The sequence below is a fragment of the Lathamus discolor genome, chromosome 1 (assembly GCF_037157495.1).
Source record: "Lathamus discolor isolate bLatDis1 chromosome 1, bLatDis1.hap1, whole genome shotgun sequence".
Classification (NCBI taxonomy): Eukaryota; Metazoa; Chordata; class Aves; order Psittaciformes; family Psittacidae; genus Lathamus; species Lathamus discolor.
In genome coordinates this window covers 76,247,215-76,273,095 of record NC_088884.1, presented here as the reverse complement: position 1 = coordinate 76,273,095, position 25,881 = coordinate 76,247,215, and the positions used below count along the sequence as shown (strand labels likewise).

General features: G+C 44.0%; 2 protein-coding genes across 5 annotated transcripts in view; both read right to left on the bottom strand.

Annotated features, from left to right (window-relative positions):
* Window positions 1-2,892, bottom strand: part of DGKI (diacylglycerol kinase iota) — a 214,013-nt gene extending 211,121 nt beyond the window's left edge. Inside the window, exon 1 of one of the 2 annotated variants that reach the window (XM_065681455.1) lies at window positions 2,513-2,892. In XM_065681455.1, the coding sequence (XP_065537527.1) occupies window positions 2,513-2,892 (380 nt within the window). The remainder of the gene's footprint in view (window positions 1-2,512) is intronic. The other variant, XM_065681464.1, reaches the window with a different exon arrangement.
* A 6,523-nt stretch (window positions 2,893-9,415) lies between these two features.
* Window positions 9,416-25,881, bottom strand: part of CREB3L2 (cAMP responsive element binding protein 3 like 2) — an 82,565-nt gene continuing 66,099 nt past the window's right edge. For all 3 annotated transcript variants that reach the window (XM_065681435.1, XM_065681425.1, XM_065681444.1), the window contains 4 exons: window positions 19,162-19,261; window positions 18,090-18,216; window positions 17,201-17,426; window positions 9,416-16,273 (listed from right to left, as the gene is read on the bottom strand). In XM_065681435.1, the coding sequence (XP_065537507.1) occupies window positions 16,198-16,273; window positions 17,201-17,426; window positions 18,090-18,216; window positions 19,162-19,261 (529 nt within the window). In that variant the 3' untranslated portion in view covers window positions 9,416-16,197. The remainder of the gene's footprint in view (window positions 16,274-17,200; window positions 17,427-18,089; window positions 18,217-19,161; window positions 19,262-25,881) is intronic.

Below are 25,881 nucleotides of genomic sequence, written 5' to 3'. Positions count from 1 at the left end.
TTAACATAAAATTGGCACAGGAAACCTTTTTCTTCTTCTTTTTTTTCCCACTGTTATAATACCACGACCTCTCTTTCAGCCACCTGTTTCATTCCATCAGCTCCCACCAACAGATTTCGCAACTCTCATTTTCACTAAGCTTTATTTCTTTAAGCGAGTTACAGCTGGTGGTAGGGGGGGGGTCTGCATGTATAAATACCAATATATGGGTGTATTTCAATGTAATGCACCTGCATAGAGAATCCTAAATGAGCTGTTTGGAAGCCTCTATGAAGCCTTGAATAATTGCTATTGTACCAGTGGATAAGGGAGTCCAAGTGCCGACATAAGTAGATTTTCCTGTATATAATATAGTCATTTACAAATGTATTTCAGCATCACAATTTACTGAGAGAAATGCTAGCAATTTAAGGAGCCTGGGAGTTGCAGGGTGTGGAGAGCTCAGCAGAGGTCCTTTGTAAAAGTTTTCCATTCTTTTGTCTACTCAGATTGTTCTCTCTACAGGTAAAGGAAAGCGCACATTATTTGTAGGAAACCAGCTCCAAATGAAAAGGTGTGGAAATCCAAGGATGCAAAGAAAATGTACTTTCTCGCACATATCCCAAGTCAAGCAGAATGAGTAATAGGCATCAAGAGATGCTTGGGAAAACCTTTTATATCTGAAGGTTCAGGACTTGTTGTATGCTTGCCTACACTGAGGAGAGGCAAAAGAAAGAAGAGAAAAAAAGCTCCTAGATTTCCTCCCACAAAGCTTGCATTACGAAACCCTTACAGCAACCATGCAGAAAATTTCAAGATGTCTTTAACACACTTCTAGATAATCTAGAGAGCAGGACATTATAAACAGATTTTAACATCTTCTCCCTCCCCCACCCCCCAGAAAGTAAAAATAAATAAAAAAAAATGGTGTAGGGGGAGGAAAGATGTCAAAATTAATGAAATTTTTAAAACTAACCAAACACAGAGCCTGAATAGAGCTCCTCCAAGATTTATTGTTAACCCCATGCTTTCTGTACCAAAAGCAGACACATTAGGAACCCTGCCTCATTAGCAGCCTCTTCCCAGCCCACCTACAGAACCTGCCTCTACCTAAACAATTTGCTCCTAAACGGCATACGCTAGGAAAACTGTCAGGATAGAGATGCAGAAGTAGAGGGAGGTGACTGATGGAATGCTCTCTAGGTGTCCAGTGAGTTTTTTCCCCACATCAGTCACCTTCTTATGAATCATCCCAAACTTCACACTCACCAGCGAGACCTTCAGCCCTTGTGTGGAAGTCTCTCTGCATGCATGAAGTATTATATAAAACTTCAGCTATGAAGAGTGCTTTAATTACATCATTTTTATGCCCTACCACGTGCAGAGACCCAAACCATTACTAAGCTATCTCACACGTACACGGACAGCACATTAAACAGAAGTGCCTCCATGTTAGGGGAAATTCCTCAGCAAATTTACCGAGAGCTGCACTCACTCTTTGCTTGCGGAAACAGAATTAAGTAGCAGCTCTCTGTTTGCCATCCTCCCAGTTAAGAGGGCTCATCCCTAAGCACACTGGACTACTAGTTCCTGATGGCGTGATGCCTCCACCGTGGCTCTGCAGCCAGAAAGTAGCCGAAATTAGGCAAAACTAACTTTGTGGCACGAAGCTTCTCAGGCAGCAATTACTTGCAGCAGATGCTGACCATTAGAAGATCCTAAGTGGTAACCGACAAGCCCTACCGCCAGCCCCCTCACCCAGGGGCAGTGACAGAAGGAAGAAATCCATTTATTTGACATCAGAGATATGGGGTAAGCAAACAGCCATAAAAATCCAAGACGCTGGTTATGAAAGTAACACCCTGCTCTGGCTATAACGTGTCATGTGGCACCCCGGTGTTCGCCGGCTCTCAGCCGCAGCCACGCTTGGTGGTGCTGGGCACAGCAGCTCACCCATCTTCTCAATCACTGGGGCTTATGCAACGGCTGCCGACACGGGTGGGGAGCGGGCAGGGAGGGGACCCCGGCGTTCCGGGGAACCTCCAACAGAGAAACCCCTTTCGGGAGCAGCAATGCCACCAGTAAGGTTTTTCCAATGCCTTTTGCGAGCGTTTGGAGGCGCCGGGAACACGGGCGCCCGTGCTTTATTGAAAGGGCAAAGCGTAAAGACAAACCTACTGCCCTGGCAGCCGGGAAAAATCCCTGACTCTGAGTAACTCTGAAGTTCACCCACGCACGCCGTCCCCCTCCCCACCTCCCCTGACTCTGCCGCTCCGGAGGAGCACCGCAAACCTGACAGCAGCAGCGGGGCTGGGCATCAGGTCACCGGCATAACGGAATACCCATCTGAGCGGCTCTTAGAGGCTTTGGGATGAAGGTAAAAGCTCGCCCAGCCTCCAGCGTACTGTCCTCACGCCGCTGCCCGGCCGCTCCGCCGCCGGACCCGGCCTGCCGCCTCCCCACCCGCAGGCATCCCGTGCTCTAGAGGTGCCCCCAAGGTTCCCAGAGCAGGTCCCGCCCGTCCGGCGCCCACCTGTAGGACACCTGCTTCCTGAAGGTGAGGCTCCGCAGCTTCTCCTCTAGCGACTCATCCGCTGCAGACAGCCCCGGTTCCTCCGGGACCCCGGCGGCACCCGCCGTGTCCCCACCACCCTCGGCCCCCCGGCAGCCACCGCCACCCGCAGCCCCGGTTTCCTCCCCGCCGGCTGCGGCGGGGGGGTTCATTGCGGTGGGGCAGTGGGGCCAAGCAGGAGGAGGGGGCAGGCGGGCGGCAGCCGGCGGCTGCAGGCGCTGAGGGGCGGAGGCCGGGGATACGGCGCTCCCGGGGCCGCGGGGCGCGCTGCGAGCAGCGGCGGCTGCAAATGGCAGCGCGGCCGCGCAGCATCCATCGGTGGCCGCACTGCAGCGGGGCATTGTGGGAAACTCCCGGCAGGCTCCGCCCCCTGCCACGCCACGCCGCCCGACCGCCAATCGCCACTCCGTATCGTCGCCACGCCCCCTTAGGCCACGCCCGGACCCCCCCGCCTTGGCACGGGGACCGCGGCGCTGCCCGGGGAGACCGTGGCCTCAGATGTGCCCCGTTCCCCCTCGCTTCACCGTTAAAACACCGCTGAGAGAGGGCTCAGGTGCCCCAAAGCCCTGCGCTTCTGCAGGCTTGGCTCGATAGCGCGTTGGCAGCTTCTCATGTCCTTCCCAGGCTATTTCAGCTTGGTGTGCTCTGAACCAAAGCACCTGACTCCAGGGAGATAGATGCGTTTGGACACAGGCATCACGGTGCCCTTCAGTGAAATAAATTGTCCTCCCACCTTACTCCCCACTTCTCCCTTTTGTTCGTTGACCAAGGAAACCTTGACAGGGAAGCATCAGCATGCGGCTATTTAAGCACAAGTTGACAGTGACAGTAGGATTAAAAAGCACAGAAAAGGTCAAGGTCTGGGACTATGCATCAATCACAGCAGGAATTAAGCAGTATTTTCTTTATTTTTACTTCTCTATTCTATACTTCCAAAACTTCTCCAAGGCAATGTGATCCAAAATAGGATGTAAGAAAAAATAAAATAGAAGGTTGAGCAATGACGTTCTACAGGGAAGACAAACCCCACAGAAACAGATTTCAGAACTTCTCTGTCTCCACAGGTGACTTCCCAAGTGGCCTCGCCCCTCCTTCATGGTCCTCATGCCACAGTGCAGCCCACAGCATGACCAAAAGTCAAACAGGTAACAGCATTTTCCAGCTGCCCACATCCACCAGTGGGCAAACGTTGCGAAATCTTGTGCATCAGTCAGACCTAGGACAGTCAATAGGTTCTTTATGCCACATCCATAGAAGTGCTCAAGGCCAGGTTGGATGGGGCTTGGAGCAACCTGGAAGGTGTCCCTGCCCTTGGCAGGGAGTTGGAACTGGGTGATATTTAAGGTCCCTTCCAACCCAAACCATTCTGTAACTCTTGATCCTTCTCCAGCCCTAGGTAAAGATTCAGCTTCTCCATACTTAGGACATGCTGTGTATGCATCTTTTGCCCCAACTTCAGTAACATCAGGCTCTTCAAGCCAGCCAGATATTTTCCTGTCCCTTGTTGGCAGTAGGGAAGGGTGATGGAAAGTGAAACCTTTTTGCTACAGTTTAGGCGTTTGAAATTTTAACCAACTTTCAAATTCATATTTTTCCCTGATGCATAGATGATGCATATGTTACCTACATGTACATGTGCTTCCCCTAATATGTGTAGAAATGTTCTCATCCAAACCCTGAAATACTTTTAGTTACTACTGAAGAACACAGACGAAAGCATAATTAAGCAATGTAATACATCGCTTATTAGAAGCAAAACTAAAGCTCTTGCACAGAACTGTAAAAAGAAGATCTGGATCCTGCTCCGAGCTGCCTGCAGAGAGATCTGCAAACTAGCACAGAGCTCCACTGGAACCATCAATGCTTTTGCCATGGAGAGCTGGGACCTCGGCTGCAAAGTCTCCAGTGGAACTTCCAGAGACATTAGCAGCCACTGTCGATGGTGAAAGCATCCAATTTAAGAACACGTGACAAGCACTTTTTGCAATAGGAAACTAAATCATCTTAAGGCAGAACTGTCAAAAACCATTTCAGACCTAGCCCTACAGCCAGCTTCAAGGACAAGCAGTGCCATGAGCCCCTCTCTCATCAAACATGTCTTCTAGGTTTTGTCACTGGGGAAAGCAGTACGGTCTGTTGCCGTGAGATGTCAGCGGCATGTGCAACAAAATGCTTTAATTATGAATTAATTTTGCACTTGGAGAGCAGAACACTGCGCACCACCTCACAGCTATATTCTTTTTAGCCTTTGCTCCGCATGAGAGCAGCTCTGTGGCCTGTGCCCCAGCTAACCACTCCACCTCCCCCAGAGCATCAGGAGCAAAGCCTAACAACTAATCAGGATCTCCTACCGCCTCCTCCAGCAAACATCCATGCCACTGAGCCACATCCTCCTCCTCCTCCTCTAGCATGAACTCCATTGTAGCTCCTGCCTGTCAGTGACTATTTTGCCCACGTGACCACATTTACCCTGTGCTCAGGGATTACCTGTTTTTCCTCTGTCTGTTGCAATTTGCATGACTCATTTGCCACATGAAGTGCTAAATCGACTTCCTATGCCTTTTCCTAAATATGAGCAATTATGAGAGAGTCTGAGGCTTGTGGAGGAAAGCCCCATGTACCCAATTACACCTGGGGCATAACTGTCAATTCCTGTGGCTTGAGAAAGGCAGCAACAGCAGAAACTTCATCAGAGCATCACGTTCGCTCCAAGATGTGGCTGCATTCTGCTGCATCAGAAGGGAAGGGATGAGCACAAAAATAGATTTTTAGCAGGTTTTGCCAGTATCTGGGATCATCATCCTGGCAAAAACATTAATTCCCACAGCAAGGATTTAATTTCTTAAGCTGGCAGCTCAGCCAAGGGCTGGGCTGAAGGGTTAAGAGGAGCATCTTGCATCACTCTGCCATGACTCCCCTGCTCACCTGGGAGAGCTGACAAGCTTCAGCAGCAAGGGAGCTCTTCTTCCTGGGTGGAAACTTCTCGCATGCCTCAAATAGCAGGATGGATGGTGGGAATGAGAGAGGAAATGCACAGAGAGGAGGGAATTCAGCCTTTGGGAGTAAAGCCAGGGGAAGGAGGTTTATTCCATAACCCATGTGCTTGTTAATGCACACTCCAGTGTGCACAGGCTTTGCACGTTGACCTAAGTTTTATTCAGAGTGGGAAGGACTTAAAATCCTATTCCTAATGGAAAAGAGATGGATATATGAAACACGGGGGTGGGGAAGTAAAGGGTGAGGCAACCTTACTTGTTCATTGTGCCAGGCTAGCCAGTGGGAAGTTAGTCTGCTTTAAATGCTGCATACTCTTAAGGTCATACAAACTTCATCCTCAGGATAACCTTCAACGTCCACCTTCCAGGAAAACCACATACATTTTTATATATACATGTGTGTACCTATGTGTTTGCATACTCTTATGTGATTTACTTATTTTTAAAACATGACTGACCAAGCAGCCAGCTTCCCTCCCAGATTCAGTGCTAATGGATATACCCACAAAAACCTTCACTTTTGGTCAGCATTTGAAGCTCAAGTAGAGCATGGCTTATCCATCAGGGAACTGAGGGATGCTGAGGCTTAACACCCTCAGCTCAGCAGATCACTCCATTGGGCAGAGACACTTAGAGCCACTTTATCCTGCAGCTCTGCCAGCGCTGGCTCCAATTAGCTCTCTGGCAAGTTACTACCTTCTGCTACATTCTATTTATTACTTTTTAACCATTTTCCAGCTATTTCTCAGCACTGCTCCCCTTTCTGCACGTAGGCTGCCATAGCTAGAAATATAGCCCGATTCCAGTTGCCAAGTGGAGGTGACAACAATAGCCTGATCCTCGCTTGGAAGTGCCTGAGTGCTGCCCCATGACAAATACCATGGATCAAATCCAGGTTTTTAGCAAATAGACTTAAAAAAAGAAGGGCTATGGTTCTGATGGTTCTCATTAGATAGTGGAAGTCAGGCACCCAACAGACATGGACATGCTCTACAGGGGTTATCTTCTCTCAGCTGTATCACAGCAAAGGTAAGTGCCAGAACTTGCAATTTTCTCCTTAGTGGCAATACACAAAAATAGGTAATTTAATGGCAATGTATAGAACTCACGTAAATACAGCTGAAGCTTAATTGGATAATAAAAAGTTAAAAAGTCATTCCTGGCTTCTCTGCGGACCATTTGAAGCCCACAAGAGACAGCACCAAGAAAATGAGAAATCAAATCAGTCACTTCAACTTTTTGAAGCATAAACTGGAGGGAGACAAGACACGCAGGCGTTACTCATTGCACATGGACTGGAACATTCTTTTGTTTCCAATTGTTACCTCCTCTGGATCACCTTGCTTTGGTTGATCTCAGCGTGCTTTACAGAGAGGAGGAAGCCACTGCTGGCCCCTTTTTGCAGACCAGTAATCTGAAGCATGGAGAAGGGTCAGCCAAATTCACCAGCACGCCACAAGCAGGGCTAGACCCAGAAGCTCATTTCCTTGCTCTCTAGCCAGTGTTCACACTCTACAGGACACAGCTCCTACAGAGTTATTTTCTTTCTGGCAAAGGTGCAAGCTTTCGCTTACTGCTTCTAAACTCCAAGCTAATGAGGTCCATGTTTCTAAAGAAACCCCACAGCAAATGAGCCAGGAAAGGGAGCACCGGCAATGAATCTATCACAAAATACCTGCAGGGGTGACAAAGTCTGTGCTGCTGTAAAATAGGTATGAGCAACAGCTAACAGCAGAGTGCAAAGACTTACTACCCAAACCACACAGTGAGAGGCATTGCAAGCTCCATTCGGACTCCCTTCCTCCTGCCCTGCAACGGGAATCAGCCTGGTTATCATAATTCAGGCTTGAATTCAAACAGTAACACACTCTTCAAAGAACAGCGTGTACGGGAAGGTGATAGGTAGTGAGGCTGACAGCTCATCATCCAGCATTTCTCCATTGTATGTGGGTTTCTTTTTTAATCACAGACTCCCTGCAGCATCTCCTGCTGTGTGATGCTTTAAGGGTAATTCTGAGACCCAGGGAGATTCTTAACCAATCGTTAATCACCAGTCGGTGTTTTGTATGCTTGAAGGAACTGAGCTCAGCTAAAACTAAGCCGAGGGTAACTGCTCCAATCAGTCACGATCTAACGATTTTCCTCTAAAAAATGTTATGTATGGCTTGGTGCTGCTAACAAGTGCCCAGATCGATAGTTCTGGCAAGAGAAACCGCCTGCTCGAAAAGCAACAAGGGGCACCCAGCAGCAGCAAAAGAGACAGCAGCTGCTACAACATCTGAAACGAGAGAAAAGGAGCAGGACACAGAACTTCAAGGACAAAGTAAAGCCCTCCTCCCCCCACCTTCCAAGAGAAAGCACCACACACCTTCTTCATTCCGGTACAGAAGCCAAGTTTTGTGAAAGTACTGCTTCATCATCTGCTGTGACCACAGTGGGGGGGTAGATAGTATGTCTTGGTGCTGGAACCAGGCCGCGCCTGGGAGAGCTGTTCTGTTACAGCACAGCATGGAGGCTGTGTTTGCGACGGAACAAACCAAAATGACTGGATAAACCAAAGACAAGCCTCTCATTCCCATTTTCTTTCCTTGTGATAGTGAATGGTGGCAGGCAGCAAAGCCAATCCTCGGGTTAAAAGCACCAGAGTAGAGCTCAGGAGAGATGAGCTTGCTTTTTTGTCTTCACTGCCAATTTCTTTTGCCACATTAACCTCCTTAGCCCCAGACTGAGACATTTCTGGAAATCGGCATCACGCACAAATTTAGTGCAAGCCAAAGTGTTCCAATTTTCATGGCCCCTGCCTTCCCCAGACTCTAAAGAAGCCTTCTCTAAGAGGCCTTCAAAAAGAGGCACCAAAACAATCTGTGATGTTCCCATTTTCAGTTCACTAAAGCTGGAACTATTATTCCCACTGCTAGTACCTCCTGTGGAGAATAAGCTCTTAGTGGCTATTTTATGGATGCATGGTACTTGCAGATGAAGTCTCTTTCCTAGTAGAAAACTGGTATAATGCAAATGACCACATCATTTGTGAAGCCAGCTCTGCACAGGGTAATTTTCACATCTGCATTAGACCATCCCTCGCCAAGTTCTCTAGGTGGCCAGCAAAGACACAGAGTCCCCAGACTGGAAGAAATTAGATATTTTCTTTTCCATGTCTACTCAAAGTAGTAAAGGTCAACTCTGTCCCCTGGATGGATGCTGCTTCTGGGCTGCGGGGCACGGTGTCCACCATTCACACAGGCAAAACAGCAGATTCTGGATTGCTGGAGAAAGCTCCTGAGCTACCTTGGGGGTGAATCAGGGTAAGAGAAGGATGCGAGGCCAGCAGAGGACCCAAGCCATAAAAGCCAAAGCAGAAAGAGCAATTTTAAGAGTTCACTTTAAATTAAGCAATTAGTGGCCTGTGTAAAGTCAGGGCAGATAAAGACCTTGCCTTCCAGAGGGCTATTTAACCCATATGAATCAAATTCCAGCAAGCTCTAGCAGACTGCTATCACTAGGCTGAAGGCAGTGCCTCCTGAGCATCAGACTTCCTGGATGCCAGTTGTACGGGGAGAGAATTTAATATTAATGGGGCTGTATCACACAGTTGCACTCAAGTGCCATTATCATTATTAAATGCCATCAGCCTTCACCTAATTTCCACCCATCATTGACAGGTATGATTCTCAGCTAATCCCAAAAAAGGGAAGAGGCAGCCAGCTTCAGTAAAAACCTACACCACTGCTTTTAACCTTCTTTGTCTAGCAATGTGCTAAATTACCAGGGCTCTGTCATGCTGAAGACGGACGTACTGTGCACAGCATCTTGAGAAAGCCAAGGGGCCAGATCTTTTCCAGCCATCAGGAAAGCAAACAAGCTGTACTGGCTTTTTCTACAGAAAATATTTATTTGCAAGAAATTAAAAGCATAACATACTTCACTACATACATGTTTAGGCTACAAAAGCAGGTAGTCTGTTCTCCTGTAGAATCAAGCTGACGATTTAAAAAGGAAAACCACCAATTTCTTTCCACCCAACGGACATGTTTGCAGTGTGAACAACCAGGTAGGACTGTATCCAGATGACAGCACTTGTACAAAAATAGGGAGGCCATTGAACACAAGTACTCAGAGCTAAACAGACTTATGGCAAAAGAACAGAGAGAACCGCAGTCAGAAAAGGCTCCAATACAGTTTACCAGGGAGTATAGGTCTTGCTTTTGCACTAGTATCGTTCTCCTTTTCATTTAGACAGTTTGAAATGCTTGCACAAACCCATACTGCATCCGCATGAACAGAGGGAAAGATCAGCTGAAATGTCTTAAGGGTACCACAAGGTATTGGTTTGCATGGCCCAAGGCAATGGCTTGTGCTCTGGATATGTATTTCTCCTAAAGAAGCTAACACCACATAATTTACCCGTGGAAGGCCCAGCGCATCTCAGGGAAAGTGTGATGTATGATGATGCACTTACATCACAGTGTGGCTCTCTGAGAGCAAACTGCTTCCCTCACTGGCATCCTACTGGGCCTGTGGGGCAGTTACGGCAGTAGAACCTTTGGGGCAGGGAGATCTTCAGGTCCTCTCCCAGACAACCAGTTCAACAAACTGTGTTCCTGGAGGTGTCAGCTCTCAGTGGCCACATTTAAGGCTAACTTACACTGTTAAAAAAAAACCCCAAACATTGAAAGCCATAGTTCTGCAGAACAAAAGCTACACTGGAAAACACAATAAAGCTGAAAGTAATTGTTCTTTTGTACCAAGCCAGAGCAGTCCTACAGATAGGCCACACAGTCTATGCACACACACAAACAACACAACTTTCACTCAACAACTGCTAATATGACAGACTTCAGACAGCAATTCACAGGACAGCCCATAATTATGGGTGCTGGGTGATGTGGAATGTGAACAGGTTTCAGAGAGAAATGCCTGGACTTTCTGTTGCACCAGGTGGAATGTGCCCCATGTGTTCAGGTAGATGCCTTTGTTTTGCAACACTTACTACATTAAGAAAACAACTCGTGTTTTTGTTTTTGTTTTTAATTACACACCATGCACACGTGCATAGACACACGCATGCACTCGTTCTTGCTAGCTGTACAAATGAAGAAAAGCAAGATGCTGTTACATCAGCACCACTGAATTAAAATCTGATATGGCAAAGTCAGATACAAGCAGAGTTCTGTTAAAAGAAACTGATTACCTGCCTCTGCTTCCCCCTCTTTCCCTTAATTATGGGCTGCTAAAGTTCAATAACGTTTTTACCTGCCATAAGGGAAAATGGCATATAACACAAATGTCAAAAATGCATAAACAGGACTGCATAGTATTAAGGAGCAAGGAGAAGAGCAAAGCTAAAACAAGGGGGGAACTAATGAAAAAGATTATCATTGCTGATTTACAGAATCAAGAACTAGGTTTCCCTGGGACACCAAGTGTCCCTTCACCTGCCATTTCTTTCATCTTCTCTGTAAGACAGGTCTACAAATCCAGCTTTCCCATATTTTGTTTTCACCTGTTCAGTTCCAACTCTTGGCAGAAAGAGTATGGAGATGGGCTTTAGGGCAGAGAAGAGACTACTGCTAATAAGGAACATCCAAACTCCATTTCAGCATCACAAATAAAAGCTTCCTGCAAAATGCACTCTTTCCTACATAGGAAGTCAATTAATAAGCATACCTTTGTAGAGCAAGAGAAAGGCCTGACATGAAAACCACAAAAACAAACGGCAATTTCACTCTCTGTCCTGAAGTCTCCAAGGAATGCTGATCACCTAAGCAATGTAGTGCTAACAGGAATCACACCCTCAATATATCCCTGAACAATCACTATCACTCTATTGGCCACGAGAAAGTGACAATATCCTGGTCCATTGATTGAATCCTTACCTCTTATTTGTAAAGGCTTTAACACATAAGCTGGTTCATTCATCTTTGAAATCCCCTAAGTTGTTTATTCCTAACACTATAGCGCAAAGCAGCAAAACATCATAGCACTACACTACTTAAATAGGCTAGTGTAACTTTTGTAGTTACAAAGTACTGACCTACCATTTCACCTTCAGAATACAAAATGTTCCTTTCCTAATTAGTGACTTGAGAAAGAAATATTTTAGTCACCAGGAGTATAAAAATACTCTGTATACTTCTCAAACGCGTGGGTTTTGTACAATGGCCTCTTGGCATTAACTAGAATCTAGAGCCCAAATACTCAGTGGAAATCCCTCCCAGCGTAGCAATTAGTATCATTCATTTATTTGACCTACATTTTAAATGTGTCTAGACAGAATTCACCACCAATAGTTTTGGGGGATGGGAATGGAGAGGTGGGTTGGTTTCTTTGGCAGGAAAAAAAAAAAAAAAAGAAAAGGTTTTAGATTCATTTTCAGCTCTACATTAAAAAAATTAAGAATACATTTTATATTGTTACATAGAGAGATATGGAAGAGGTCCCCTGACAATATAAATCAGACCTGCAGCCTCCAAAAGCAGTAAGTATAAGTGTGCTGCATTGTATCAGCTGGGATCTGGCCTAAGAACCTCAACCTAATCCATTATTAGTCTGTGCTGCTGAAAAATATTGAATGGTACAGATAAAATAAGAGAAACGCAGCAAAGAACTATAAATAGCCTGGGGGAAAAAACCACAACATTATCTACACACTGGTAACAAGGTTAGAATTGTCACATGCCCTCCGCTGCATACTTTATATATATATAAATAATACCCTATGTTCTATCATAGTTTGTCCTCCTAGAAGCAAAGACCCAACAGATTCAGACATACTTTAAAGCTGTAGGCCAAAAGGTAATTTTACTTTTGTGTATAAAATTGTGCTGATAAGCAGCATAATGTTACAGCCAAAGACTTTAACGATCAGTTAAAAGTCCTCACTAGAAACAGAAATTAAATAGGACATAAACCCTTTGCCTACTCTGTTTATGCACACACATTTTTCTACAGCACCAAGTCACTGATCATGGAAAAAGTATACTGGCAGAAGGCTAAGACTTCAATATAGATGAGCTAATTAAAAGGACATACCAGCATCCTCCCTGAATACACCCTACTACTGCTTCCCTATGCCCTTAACACGAAGCACATACATCTGCCTCTCCATGTTGTTTGTAGTGTACCAACACTCACACTTGGATCCCCCCTGGACTGCTGAGGCTGGCAGTGCAATTGCATGAGTCCTGCCTTCTCTGTCCCCCTGCTAAGAACTTAATACAGGCAACTACCTCTGGAAACAGTGAGGCCCTTGTCACGTAACAGCCTGTGGGTAGGTGATGACAGAAGTTTCTTTGGCTCCTAATATGTAGCAGAGGAACCTGTTCTATCGAGGCCCCTGAAGAAAAATGATCACAAACATACCAAAGTAAAGCGAACGTTTTCCTTATTATAAAGAAGTCATATTTAATCTAATAAATCCCCAAACAATGTGTGTGCTAGGTTAAGAGATTCCCCCAAAGAGTACCTAAAAATAACTTAGAGGATAACAAAAATTACGATTATAGAATTAGATTATCAAACAGGTAAAAAAAAATTGGTACGGCCATACTGGCTTGGATGAGTTAGTTTAGAGGCCTGATCCAGAGAGTGGCCAGCTTAAAATGCTCCAGATGAAAACATGACTATCTCCCAATGAGATTTCAATTGACATGCCCAAATTAAGCAAACAAAAGGGCAAAGATTTAATGGTGACTAATGCACTAGGTTTTGGAGAGAAGGGGTTGTTTGGGTTTTGCAGAATCATCTGTTCTTTAAGTATGGAGAAATAATTCAACTTCAGTTTTAATACAGTGGAGTCAGCTGTATCTGCAATGGGAGGTTATCCATTCAACTGGTAGTGGCCATGGGATCAGAGCGGCCTCCTACTTGTACGCAGTACAAACTGCAAGACTAGCAAGAGCAGTGTTGTGCTCAACAACCTGGGACCTCTTTTGCAGAAGACTTAACCATTCAGTTGCCCTCAGAGGTGGCAAACCATGCGTGCTCTGAAGAAAAATAAAAAGACTGTTTAAAGAATTTTTTAAGCTATGACCTTGCCCACTTACACTGACCAGCCATACAGTAATGGAAGGGTCAGTCACAGCTTTCTCCTGCCACTTTGCTGACCTCATGTGGCTAAGCAATGCAGCCATCCCTTGTGCCAGCCACCACTGATTATTATTTATGTGAAGTCAGGCTGAACAGGACTTTGAGCAACCTGGTCTAGTGGAAGGTGTTCCTGCCTGCGGCAGGGGGTTGGAACTGGATAAGCTTTAAGGTCCATTCCAACCTGAACCATTCTATGATTCTAAGCCTTAAATCACTGGAAAAAATCATACAAAAAATCATTGGTGCATACTGGAATGATTTAAAGGACCCACTGGGATCACTGTGAAGGGAAAGAGGCTTCAGGGAGGAGACTCACCCGTGCCAAGAAGAAAACACTTGCAAAATAAGACTACAACCACTTTTCTCCTCTAATTGCCACTAAAGGTAAAATAATCAAAAGGCACTTGCATAGAAGAATAGGGCATTACCTAGAAAGCACATCTGTACAACAAAACTCATTACTAGCTCATGGAGTCAGGCACATGTTTCACTGTCACTAATCTGAAACACCCTCTTAAAACAGCACAGTGGGGACTTTTCCACAGCCCCCTGCAAATTCTTTCCATTAATTTTACTGAGTTTTGAGTCTAGCAAATAGGACACTAAGGGAAGAAAGTCTAAGGGAAATGAAGAACAAGAAAGGAGCTGGTGTGGCAGCTGCTGTAATAAAATACAAATCCAGTATTTTACAAAATAGAATACATGCAGGAGATATCTATTGTACATGGTAAAAAATTACTTGTAAGGCTAGGTTAGTTTTTCCCTTATTTATCATTAGGAACAAAAAATAAAAGAGCTTCAAAAATTTTATTTTTTTTTTTTAAATTAGCTTCTTCTGGTAAAACATCAAGTAGCTATGCTGGCCTGCTGAATTAGGCTTTTCATATTAAATCCATCCTCAGTGGAGTCTGAGTGCCCTCCTGTAGTAACCAGATAAAAACCCTGCTCAAATCTTGGGGTAGGTTCAACTGCACCACTGCAAGGGTGAATTGCAAGAAGTGCAGCTTGGGCAAAGACATGACCACAAACTGAGAGAGGAAGAACCCTTAAAGGCAAGAGCTACATGGGACAAGAAAGAAAGAAAGCAGGAAGAAGAGTACTGGATCAGGATGGATCTGAATACTGCTCTTGGCATTTCCACTGAACTTGGACCAGTGCCCTCTAATCCCTCTTTTGCCTTGTCTCTTGCCTACACACTCAACTCCTCAGATCAAAGGCTGTCTTGCTATACAGTTGATACATTATCTACTACATCCAGGCATCAATTGTGCCTAGCTGGGGCTACCTGTACCCCTATCTTTTTGGCTAAGCAGCTGGTCCAAGATCATATCTCTGGAGAAGGAGATAAGAGGAAGATAAGAGATGGCTTTATTATGTAATAGGACAACTCAAGCATGTGGGGAGGGAATGGGTGTTCAGTGATACTTGTGTGTCCAATTTCAGTTCGCCCAGACCACTTGCAGGGTTAGGGAAGCTCAGTTCTCTTCATTGCAACTGCCTGAACAAAATCTTGCAAAGCTAATAAATACTATTTACAACAGTAACAGAAAGATGGCAAGTAAAGGAAACACAGGAGGATCTGAGAGTAGGTCTACACAAGAAATTCCATCAACATATTTAGAAGCCAATAAATTAAATCCATATGGTCCTCTCAGGAGGCACTTCTGGTTTAAGCCTTACATTGATTTAGTTTTTTTAGGAAGGAACTGATTTAAGATAAACAGATTATCCTTAAGCAGACTAAAGGACATCCACCCAAAACATTGCATAAATTTAACAAAACCTGCTTTATAAACAGATTTCGTTAAAATAGTGTAATTCTCCCACACAAAGTGTGACAAGACAGCAAGTGATCTCTGCTTAAATTCCATAAGGGTGGAAGCAATAAGGAAGCCTATCAAGACTGTTTTTGATCCAAAGAGAAACCCACCTCACTAAATGATAAAGAAGCTGAAGGAGAGAAGAGAAAGAGCTAGGGGAGGACAATTCAGCAGTATCACTGTCCATCCCCAGTGTAAGGGACCTTCCTTGTCCCTTCAGAAGCAGGCTACATACATGCTTCTCAATCCCCATAAAAGGCTCAAGTGCTGTAGACCAGTAGGCATGGAGCTGTGGCTAGATTCTGAGCAGCATCACGCTCCTCTTTCTCTCAATTACCTTCTCCCAAAAAGCCTATCACCCACATGCTCCCATCAGGTTTGCATATTTCACTCTTCTAAAGAATGTCTTTGTGCTCAGATTAGGATGTGTGCGTGCATGCACGCACACACACACCCACCAGTCACCAGCACGCTGCTGGCATCATCTGCCATTATAATTCAATCCTGCCCTTGCAGTGTTAGACAGGAAAAGAATAAAAGCAAATACAGGGACTGTGTGCGAAGTGAGAAAGGGAGTTACAAAGACAAGAGATCCCATCTGCAGTCACAGCCTCACCAGTCAACGCAGAAATTGAACTCCCTCTCTTTTGTGCTTTGGTTCACTGAGGATGACAAGTCAGGGGGACTTTGGCTGAAAACATGTGGGAAAGAGGGAAGTCAAGAAAAAAGGCCATTTTTATTTTTAAGCGGTGGCATTGACTCTTCTATCTATTTCAATTATCTTCAGTGTTTCATTTCCTTCTAGTTCGGAGTTGACTCTGCAGGGAACAAAAAACCAAAACAAAAAATGTTAATACTAACAGTGATTTTTAAAAGCGCATACCCTGCCTGAATTGGCGAATGCTAAAAAGGTACCCAGTATTTACCAGGTACTTGCCAGTTGGTGTATGGTAACACACTGAATTAGTCACCTTTCTGGCTCTAGGTATAACTTTGACACAAGTACTCAGAAGTATGCTTGGGGTGATATGGCTCATTATAGCCCTCAGAATAGCATGCCTTGAAACAAAATCCTTCACTCCTTGGTGCGCTTGCTACTGCTTGTTCAAAGAGGCCAAGGCCAACAGGACAGTGGCAGGACAAGGAAATGTACAGTGGAAAGAAAATTACAGAGAAACATTTAAATCAGTGAATCTCTGTCTTTTCAGAGACCCCAAAAACTTAAATTTATGCTAAAAAGAAAAAAAAATTATGAAGGAACTCTGTGTCAAGTAGTTCAGATATCTTTACAGGTCTGTCTCTTTAGACAGAGTCCTGCAAACTTTCCTCAGTAATGCTTTAGAAAGATCACTGCTGTGAGAAGCTCCAGCTCTTCACACCCTAACCCCATAGAAAGCCCAGTGAGTCACAGGCTCACACTTCTACCTAACCAGCAAAAGCTTATTCCTTTAGGAGACACAGAGCTAAGTGCTTGAAGTGTGTAAGCGCAACTAACAGGCATACAGGGGTTAGGTTTCTAGCAGAAGCACTGAGTTTGGTAGCTGTATTACTACAATACCATCGCAATCACTTTTCCAGATAACAATAAATTTTTAAATAAGCTCTCCAGATAGAGACCATATTCTTACTTCATATTTCACAGCACCCAGCATCGCTGAGCCCCTAGTCTTACTGCTGACCTCCAGGCACAAATGACAGTGATATTGAACACTTGTATGACAAGCAGCCCACCACCCTGTACTCACCTGTGCTGCTGCAGGCCCAGCAGCACTGATTTCTCTAGCCTCGTCTCATTGGCTATGGTGAACTGCATGATATCATCCTGCTGTGCTCCCGGCATGGCTTCCAGGGACACTGCTGTGTACTTGGAGGTATCTGCTTGCCTGTCATTGCGATCTGCAAAGGAGATTGGGCTTGACGACTCCTCGAGTTGGTGAGGCTCTTCATAAATTAGCAGACTCCTTGACCTCACTGCATATAAAGACAGGAGGCAAAATTCTATTAGAAACAGGCAGCTTATAGAACAAGCCTGGTCATTTCAGAAAATTCCAGAGCAGAACTAAAGCTGCAAGTTCTCTTCTCTTCATAGTGATTAACTGGTAATTTGACAGCCGAGAAAAGATATCACAGCAATGGTCCAGGTAGGGATCAAAAAGCTCTGAACTATTCACAAAACAGGCACAAAATGAAACAACTGCTTTGATAATATATACTGAAAACAACTGGTTCATTACAGATATGTAATACTAAGGATTTCCCACTCAGTCCTTATACTCTTTGTTGACACTGGTAAAGGAATGCCAGCTGATATCAGCTGCACTTTTTAACAGTGTAAATATTTGCTACAAGTAGAAATCCTGCTACCTTTTACACACTACTAGCTTCAGTTCCACAAATAGAAACAAAACTGCTTTACACAGAATTACAAAGCAGGTTAGTGGGCTTTGCCTATGTTTATGAAGTCTGCTGCCATTAGCATAGCTTGCCAAACTATCCTTTCTTTGAAAAACACAAGTATGACAAATTAATGAGCAGAAAAGCAAGAGGTGCTTGAGGTGGGAGTTAGGGATGGGGGTGGAAAACAAGTGCCAAAACAACCAAGAAAGAAGCAAGACTGGGATAGCTGTCACTTACCAATGGAGTCTGTGTAGGACTCTGGTGAGGAATGCTGCCTGGGCAACACCATCTTTGTAGCAGAAGGATATGGCCCATAGCTCTGAGAGAAGCTGCCAAAAACTACTGCAAAGCACAGCACCACCATCTGGCAAAGGGAGGATGCAGAAGAGGTAAGTGCACTAGCTCTTGACCCACATGTGAACATCAAAACTAAAAATTAACACAACATAGATCTGACACTTTTCCAAAACAAGTAATTTGAGGCTATTTTCATTACTACATTCAGTGCCTGTTAGCAAAGGTACATATACAATAACAATTCAGTGTTTTAAAGGGCAGATTTCAACACCAGAGTTTGCTTTCAATGTCTGCCACCATTTCGGCCTGTCGCCTTCTTTACTGCCAAAGTTGAAAAGCAGAAACAGCCACTATGTATGTTTTACAGATATTGTCAGCAATTTCCAAGGTTATTCCTGCCACTGGCCTGAGTCTTGCTTAAAAGTGACAGAGAGGCTACATGACTAGAAAAATGATTTCCATCAATTTATAGCATTAGTATAAATGGAACTTGCTGGCTGAGTATCAGGAGAGAAAAGGGGAAAGTTTCATCCTAAGAATTTTCCTGTCCTGACTACTATTATTGAAATAGGACAGAGGCAGATTTACAGCTTTGGTCGTATTTTTATTTGGACAGTCAAATTTTCCTTATGTTTATTTTTACTGGTATCAAAAGAACCAAGCATCATACGTCACCCTTGTTTTCATTTTGCAACCCTAGACATTTCTAGCATTACAATATTGTAGGAAATTATAAAACAGGTCACTTGGAGCAGCAGTACTTCTTTCATTACTGCAGCTCCTAACAAAACGCACAGGTTCACTCTCCTCCAGAACCTAATGCCTTCCCACAATTATTAATCTTCATCAGCTAGGAGTCTCTCCTACCTTAAAATTAATTGTCAAGTTATGAAGAGAAGTTTTCCAAATTGATAATTTGCAAGTGAGGGGCTTCGTAGAAGAAGGGATGTGACTCTGAGCAGTGTAATGAAATCCTCATTCCCCCACAATTCCCAGCTTTAGCGAAACTCACCATAAGACAGGTCCCTGTCTGTGTGCTAGCTGCCTTATATGAACGGGACACTTTCCCAGCAACCACGGCTTGAAGTCTCTGCAACTGCTGCAGAAGTGTTCTGGAAAGCAAAGACAACAGAAAAGCATCACACACACCGGTCTACTGTCTGGTTAAATAGCTTTTTGCTTCACATTCCACACCTGTGGAATAATACAGCATGTATGATAAGGTACAGATAGTTAAAGCTTTCCCCTGGAATAAGTAGCAAGGAATATTTTTATTTTTACAAAGTTTTTACATGTAGTAACACTGGGATTTTCAAAAAGATCTTTTGGCTTTCCTCCAGCTGACATCCCTGAACAACTATTACTTTAGCACTGTCAGAAAGCTCTTATAAATAAAAACTGCATTTTCAGTGTTTCTACAGGAAATTATTCTGGTAAGCATACGAACAACTTAAGCTGCTCTACATGCAAGTAACTAGATGCACAGACAACCTGATTCTATGTCACGAACTCAGCAGGAGTTTCACCATTATTTAGAAAGTTGCACAAGCAAGTTTATAACCGCGCTAATTGGTGGTAGAGTATACGGCTACCCCATTTTTCTGAACGCCTGATGTACGGGGTCGACATGCTGGACCATTTTCAAAGGGAAGGTCTTAACGCCAGGCATAGGCACAGCCTCCATTTTTCAATTTCTTTTATAAATAAAGCACTTTATTGCTATTTCCTACATCCTTCAGTAGTTGAGAAAAACCACAGATGTTTCAAGTCGTTACTCTGACTGTGTCTTTCAGAGGTCCCAACCACAATGGCAGTTTTCTTGCGGTTGGAATCAACAATCCCAGACCAGAAGGATGTTCTTCTGTCTTTCTGGTTGATTTTCTTCTGCTGTATCATCAATTACTATAGTCAGGATACTAGTAATTTAAGTGGGAAATGATCTCAACGTATGACTGACACATGGTTTTCACAGCAGTTTTCATTAAAGCTTTTTAACAGATGAGTAACCCAAATGCCCGTCCTCAACAGAAATATAGTACAGTTTCGTACCGATGTTACATTTGCTGCTTGTTTCCAACTTTACTTTTCACTCCTACTGTAGTCTCACAATCTATTGCATAGGATAACCCCCACAAAACTCCAGGCAACGGCTTTGGAGGCTGTGACGTCAAATGCTAAAGCAAGAGGCAAGGTCAGGATGTCACAGAAAATAGAAGGATTATTTTAAGATCAAACTGGCTAAAAGCTAATTGTAGGACAGACCCAGAGGTGCCTTCACAGCTCAATATACACTGGTCTGCCTATTATAGGTTTTTTTTATCATCAATGCTCATTGCTAATTAGGGTTTAATGAATTCAAGGACTTCAGGAATACATTCTGAAATGAGCACAAGGCATGCATGCTCACAGCACACATTTATCTGGGCCAGCAGATCCTTCTCAATTTATTAAGGAAGGATGTCTTTCATGCTCTTGAGAGGATGGTTTATTCTGCAACTCAGTATTTAAAAACAAAGTGATTCATCTAATTCAGTTCTTTATTCACTATTAGGGAGACCACAGGCAAATTAAGAGATGAAAACACTGTCCATCACATAAATGAGACCATCTTAATTCCCTGCTCTCTTCTGTATCTCTCTCCAGTTCCTTCTATTATCCACTACAAAGCATGGGGTTCACAAAGACTTCAGTACATGGTATGTATCATTTTCTGGCACAGAACATGCTGCATACACTATTCGCACCATATGTCACCAGCTATGCTATAGAGCAATGCCTTTTTAACCCCGCAATTTCTGTGCTATTTTAGAAGACTAAATCTTGCCCCCATTTCAGGCCTGAGTCATTTGGCTCAACATGGAACAGCTCTGCAGAGTGAGAAGGAAAGAGCACTCCTCCTCCCTAGCTCGGGGGCTGGCAGCAGCCTTGAAATGCTGATCCTTCTTGCCACTTTTTGTGGAGGCGTCAGTGAGAAAACAGCTAATGGATGGTGAGGAAATGAACAGAGAAGAGGCAATTCTCATTTTGCTCATCTCTGCCTTTTTTTTGTCCAATTTAAAAACCTGCTGGGCAGACTGGGCCCAGAAAGCTGATTCCAAAAGACTTACTTTTTGGAAAGCATAATTAGACAGGTATTTTGAGGTGTCCTATACAGAGAGGAAGACTCATCCTCTATCTTATGTACCAACTATCTTCACATAAAATGCCTTTCTCTCCCAAGTCATTTATCTGTTAGAGAGCTACTGTCTTCTCAACAGACAAGGACACTGTGTTGCGAGCTGATAGGCTACAGGTTAATTTTCAAACTAAGAGAAAGAGCCAAGGCAAGAGCAAGAAACAAGTTTGTTTGTTCAGAGATGATAACCAGTTTACTTTGCCACTCCTCGGTGCTTTTATTCTCTAATTGAATCTGGAATGGTGGAAGACTGGATTCTGAGGTCAAAAGACCTCCTTTCTCATGCAAAAGCTGCCTTCATTGTTACTGGATGGCAGCAAGAATTATTTGAACTAAGACAGGGGAAGAGAGCAGCTCTCTGCTCTGTAGAACAGGTATTTATGTTAAACTAAGATGCTTCTAAATAGCAGCAGGAAGGCCACTAGTGCTTTCAGTGAAACACACTGCCTATGGCTAAGTTCTACCAGGAGAAAATGCAATCCCAAGGCAGTGTGTATAAGGGGCTTTGCACCCACTAGGATTATTCTCACTGTGTCTGACACATTTCTCAGTGATATTCAATTAGAGGGTCACCTCGGTAGGAGGTGTGAACCTGCTTTCACGCTTTTCTCTGCCAATGGAAGCACCTCATAGGAAAGCTGTAAAGTGACTGAAGACCCCTGCTCTCCCTTCCACACCCTGCCAGCAAATTCACTCTTCCTGCGATGTCTTGTTTTTATGCGCACATTGACATATTCATCTTCAGAAGAGCCCCTTTCACTGCCAAAGTAAGGAACAAGTCAAGGCTTCTCCTTCTTCCAGTGACACTTTGACTAAGGAGAGAAAATTTGTCAGTACAGGACATGGCCACCTGGAACATGACTTTCTTAAGTCAGTGTTTAAAATCCAACATCAATTTAAACAATAAAAACCACAGACAGACAGCTGCTAGAGGACACCAAACACTGCTTATTTTGGTTAAGATTTTTCAGAGAATGTATCTACTTTGTGAGAAACAAAACCTAATTTTCATAAGGGGAGAGAAAAATTATTCTGTCTTCCAACTCTACACACAGATTCCTTCTCTGCCTGTCCTATTTGTAGAAAAGAGAGCAAATCCCAAAGTAAGGTTTTCACTGAAAGACCAGAATACTTCAAAGCAGAAAAAAAAAAAAAACACCCCACAATTTTTCCTTATTTGAACTACAGAGAAAAAAAATAAAAACAAAAAAAATCAGCAATTTTCCATCAAAGATGTTTCAGCATAAAAATCCATGATCCTGCTGCTTTGAAAATCAGAAGTTGCTCCAGGGCTGCCATGCTTTGTCAACTATTGTAAGAGTGGTCTAAAATGAAGTGCAAGAGATCCCACTGCAACTTAAATCCAGATCCTTGACTCCTTGAAAATAACTTGGTAAAATGACTTTACCAGCCTCAAATAAAGGAACAGCCAAACAAATCAGTGGAGTCTGGCAGTTTTGGTGCTGATAAGCCTTTGGTGGGTCAGACTGATATACAACTTGATCTTTAGATGACTAGGAGTTGTAACAATAGCTTGAACAGAAGCATGAGAAATGGAAGAATATCCCAGTTGTATTTATAAAGCCAATGCCTTTAAGGTGCCTGTCAGAGTGGTGATCTACACAATTTGCTTGAGATTACTCCGCTGGAACAACTTCAGCAGCTACCTGCATGCACTGTCCATGTGTGACATTCTCACCCATATGCCAATTGGATCCTGTATCTATCATTTCTCCAGGAAAAGCAATCATCAATATATTTATAAATACAGACTCAACAGAACTCAAAAGCAGAAATACTTCTCGTATGTCATACACAGTACCAGATATTTTAATACTGTCTTTAAGCCCAAATCGCCATGGCTCCCAACTAGACAGCACTGGTGCCAGAGACCATATTCAACCCCCTAGATCACTGGCAGTTTCTGCCTTCAGGCCCAGTGCCAAAACATGAGTGGATCAAGCCTTCTTGGTGACTGGGACAAGTCAGTTAAACTCTTGGTGCTAGCTTCTTCTCACACCCTTTGCTTTCTAAGACAGGGGTGCCCCACATGTTTAGATGCTACTCTGGACCAATGAGAGACTGGCTCACTTGTGGCTACAAGACATAACAGATAAGCACCTAACAATGTGCTTCCTTAGTTTTGAGAAAACTGCCTAGAAAGGAACTTGGATGTGTTTCTTTTAAGGGACTGAGTCACATAAATTAGGAGAGGAAACATATGCTAGTGTTCTAATACTAAAGCTGCCAAAAATGCTGCAGTCACCCACTCAAGAGTAATGAGAATTAAAAACTCCCCTGCATCTTGATCCCCAGCCTCCTGCTTTGCCTTTTAAGATGCATGAATGTCAAGGGAGGTGTTTCTGGATGCAAATTTTTTGACACACTTGCACCTTTTACAATACATCTTTTCAGAGCCAGAATTTCAGGCTAAGGCAGGCTCTGAGGGAGGATTGTTCTAATTTTTTTCATATTACTGATAATAATGTAGGAACTTTTTACCAGAAATTTTACTGTTTCCATGGTTTGGAGCCAGATTTTGAAATGTAAGCAGGGTTTCCCTGAAGTCTTAGGTATGTACCTGTGAAAACATGTTCTATATATAGAATAACATGCTCTGAAAACCTGATTGTGCATACTGAAAGAAAACTCTGCTCTTCAATCATTTTATGTTTTGGAAATTGCCCCTCAGTTCATCTCAGCTCCAGCCAGACTATAAGAACATGAAACTGACTTACAGCACATACACGTGCATAAACTTTTAAGGTAAGCAGCTATAACCTAATTTTCTAACAAGGTAAAAAAACCCAACTTTGCATTCATCTACACTTGAATTCATGAACTCTTATTTTCCTATTGCCTTTCTTCCACTATTGCAATTTTTCGCAACAAAATAACAGCTCTAATGTTTGTAGATCTACTTTTAGATAATACCTTCAATGACGTCTTAATTTTTTGCTGCACTGAATACTCAAATTTGCAGCTAAAGTCAACTGGGGCTGTGTTTTGAGCATATCAAATAACATACATGGGGAACTACAGACCAGTCAGTCTCACCTCTGTGCCTGGCAAAATCTTGGAGCACATTCCCCTGGAAGGCATGCTAAGGCACATGAAAAACAACAAGGTGCTTGGTGACAGCCAGCATGGCTTCACTAAGGGGAAATCCTGTCTGACCAAATTGGTGGCCTCTGATGGGGCTACAGAACTGATGGACAAGGGTAGAGCAGTTGATGTCATCTACCTGGACTTGTGCAAAGTGTTCAACACTGTCCCGCACAACATCCTTGTCTCTAAATTGAAGAGATATCAATTTGAAGGATGGACCACTCGGTGGATAAAGAACTGGCTGGATGGCCGCACACAAAGAGTTGTGGTCAATGGCTCAATGTCCAGCTGGAGACCAGTAATGAGTGGTGTCCCTCAGGGATCAGTGTTGGGACCACTCATGTTCAACATCTTTGTCGGTGACATGGACAGTGGGATTGAGCGTGCCTTCAGAAAGTTTGTTGATGACACTAAGCTGTGTGGTTTGGTTGATATGCTGGAGGGAAGGGATGCCATCCAGAGGGACCTTGACACACTTGTGAGGTGGGCTGATGCCAACCTTATGAAGTTCAACCACAACAAGTGCAAAGTCCTACACCTGGGTCGGAGCAATCCCAGGCACAGCTACAGGTTGGGCAGAGAAGAGATTCAGAGCAGCTCTGCAGAGAAGGATTTGGGGGTGCTGGTCGATGAGAAAATGAGCATGAGCCGGCTTCAGTGTGCGCTCGCAGCCCAGAAAGCCAACCGTATCCTGGGCTGCATCAAAAGGAGGTGATCCTGCCCCTCTACTCTGCTCTCATGAGACCTCACCTGGAGTATTGTGTGCAATTCTGGTGTCCTCAACATAAAAAGGACAAGGAACTGTTGGAACAAGTCCAGAGAAGGGCCATGAGGATGATCAGGGGACTGGAGCACCTCCCGTATGAAGACAGGCTGAGGAAGTTGGGGCTGTTCAGCCTGGAGAAGAGAAGGCTGCATGGAGACCTAATAGCAGCCTTCCAGTATCTGAAGGGGGCCTATAGGGATGCTGGGGAGGGACTCTTTGTCAGGGACTGTAGTGACAGGACAAGGGGTAATGGGTTAAAACTTAAACAGGGGAAGTTTAGGTTGGATATAAGGAGGAAATTCTTTCCTGTTAGGGTGGTGAGGCACTGGAATCGGTTGCCCAGGGAGGTTGTGAATGCTCCATCCCTGGCAGTGTTCAAGGCCAGGTTGGATGAAGCCTTGGGTGAGATGGCTTAGTGTGAGGTGTCCCTGCCCATGGCAGGGAGGTTGGAACTAGATGATCTTGAAGTCCTTTCCAACCCTAACTATTCTATGATTCTATGACTGCATGCTAGGTACGTTGAGAAATAAACATACAAATTTGGGCATGCAAGAATAAGTCAATACTGCATAATTTTTACCATCACTGCTTTGAACTTTGATTCCTGACTGTACATAGGAGATGAAAGTACCAGTTATAGGATGCTGTGAAGACAACTTCTGAAATATTTGAACAGTTTCTGA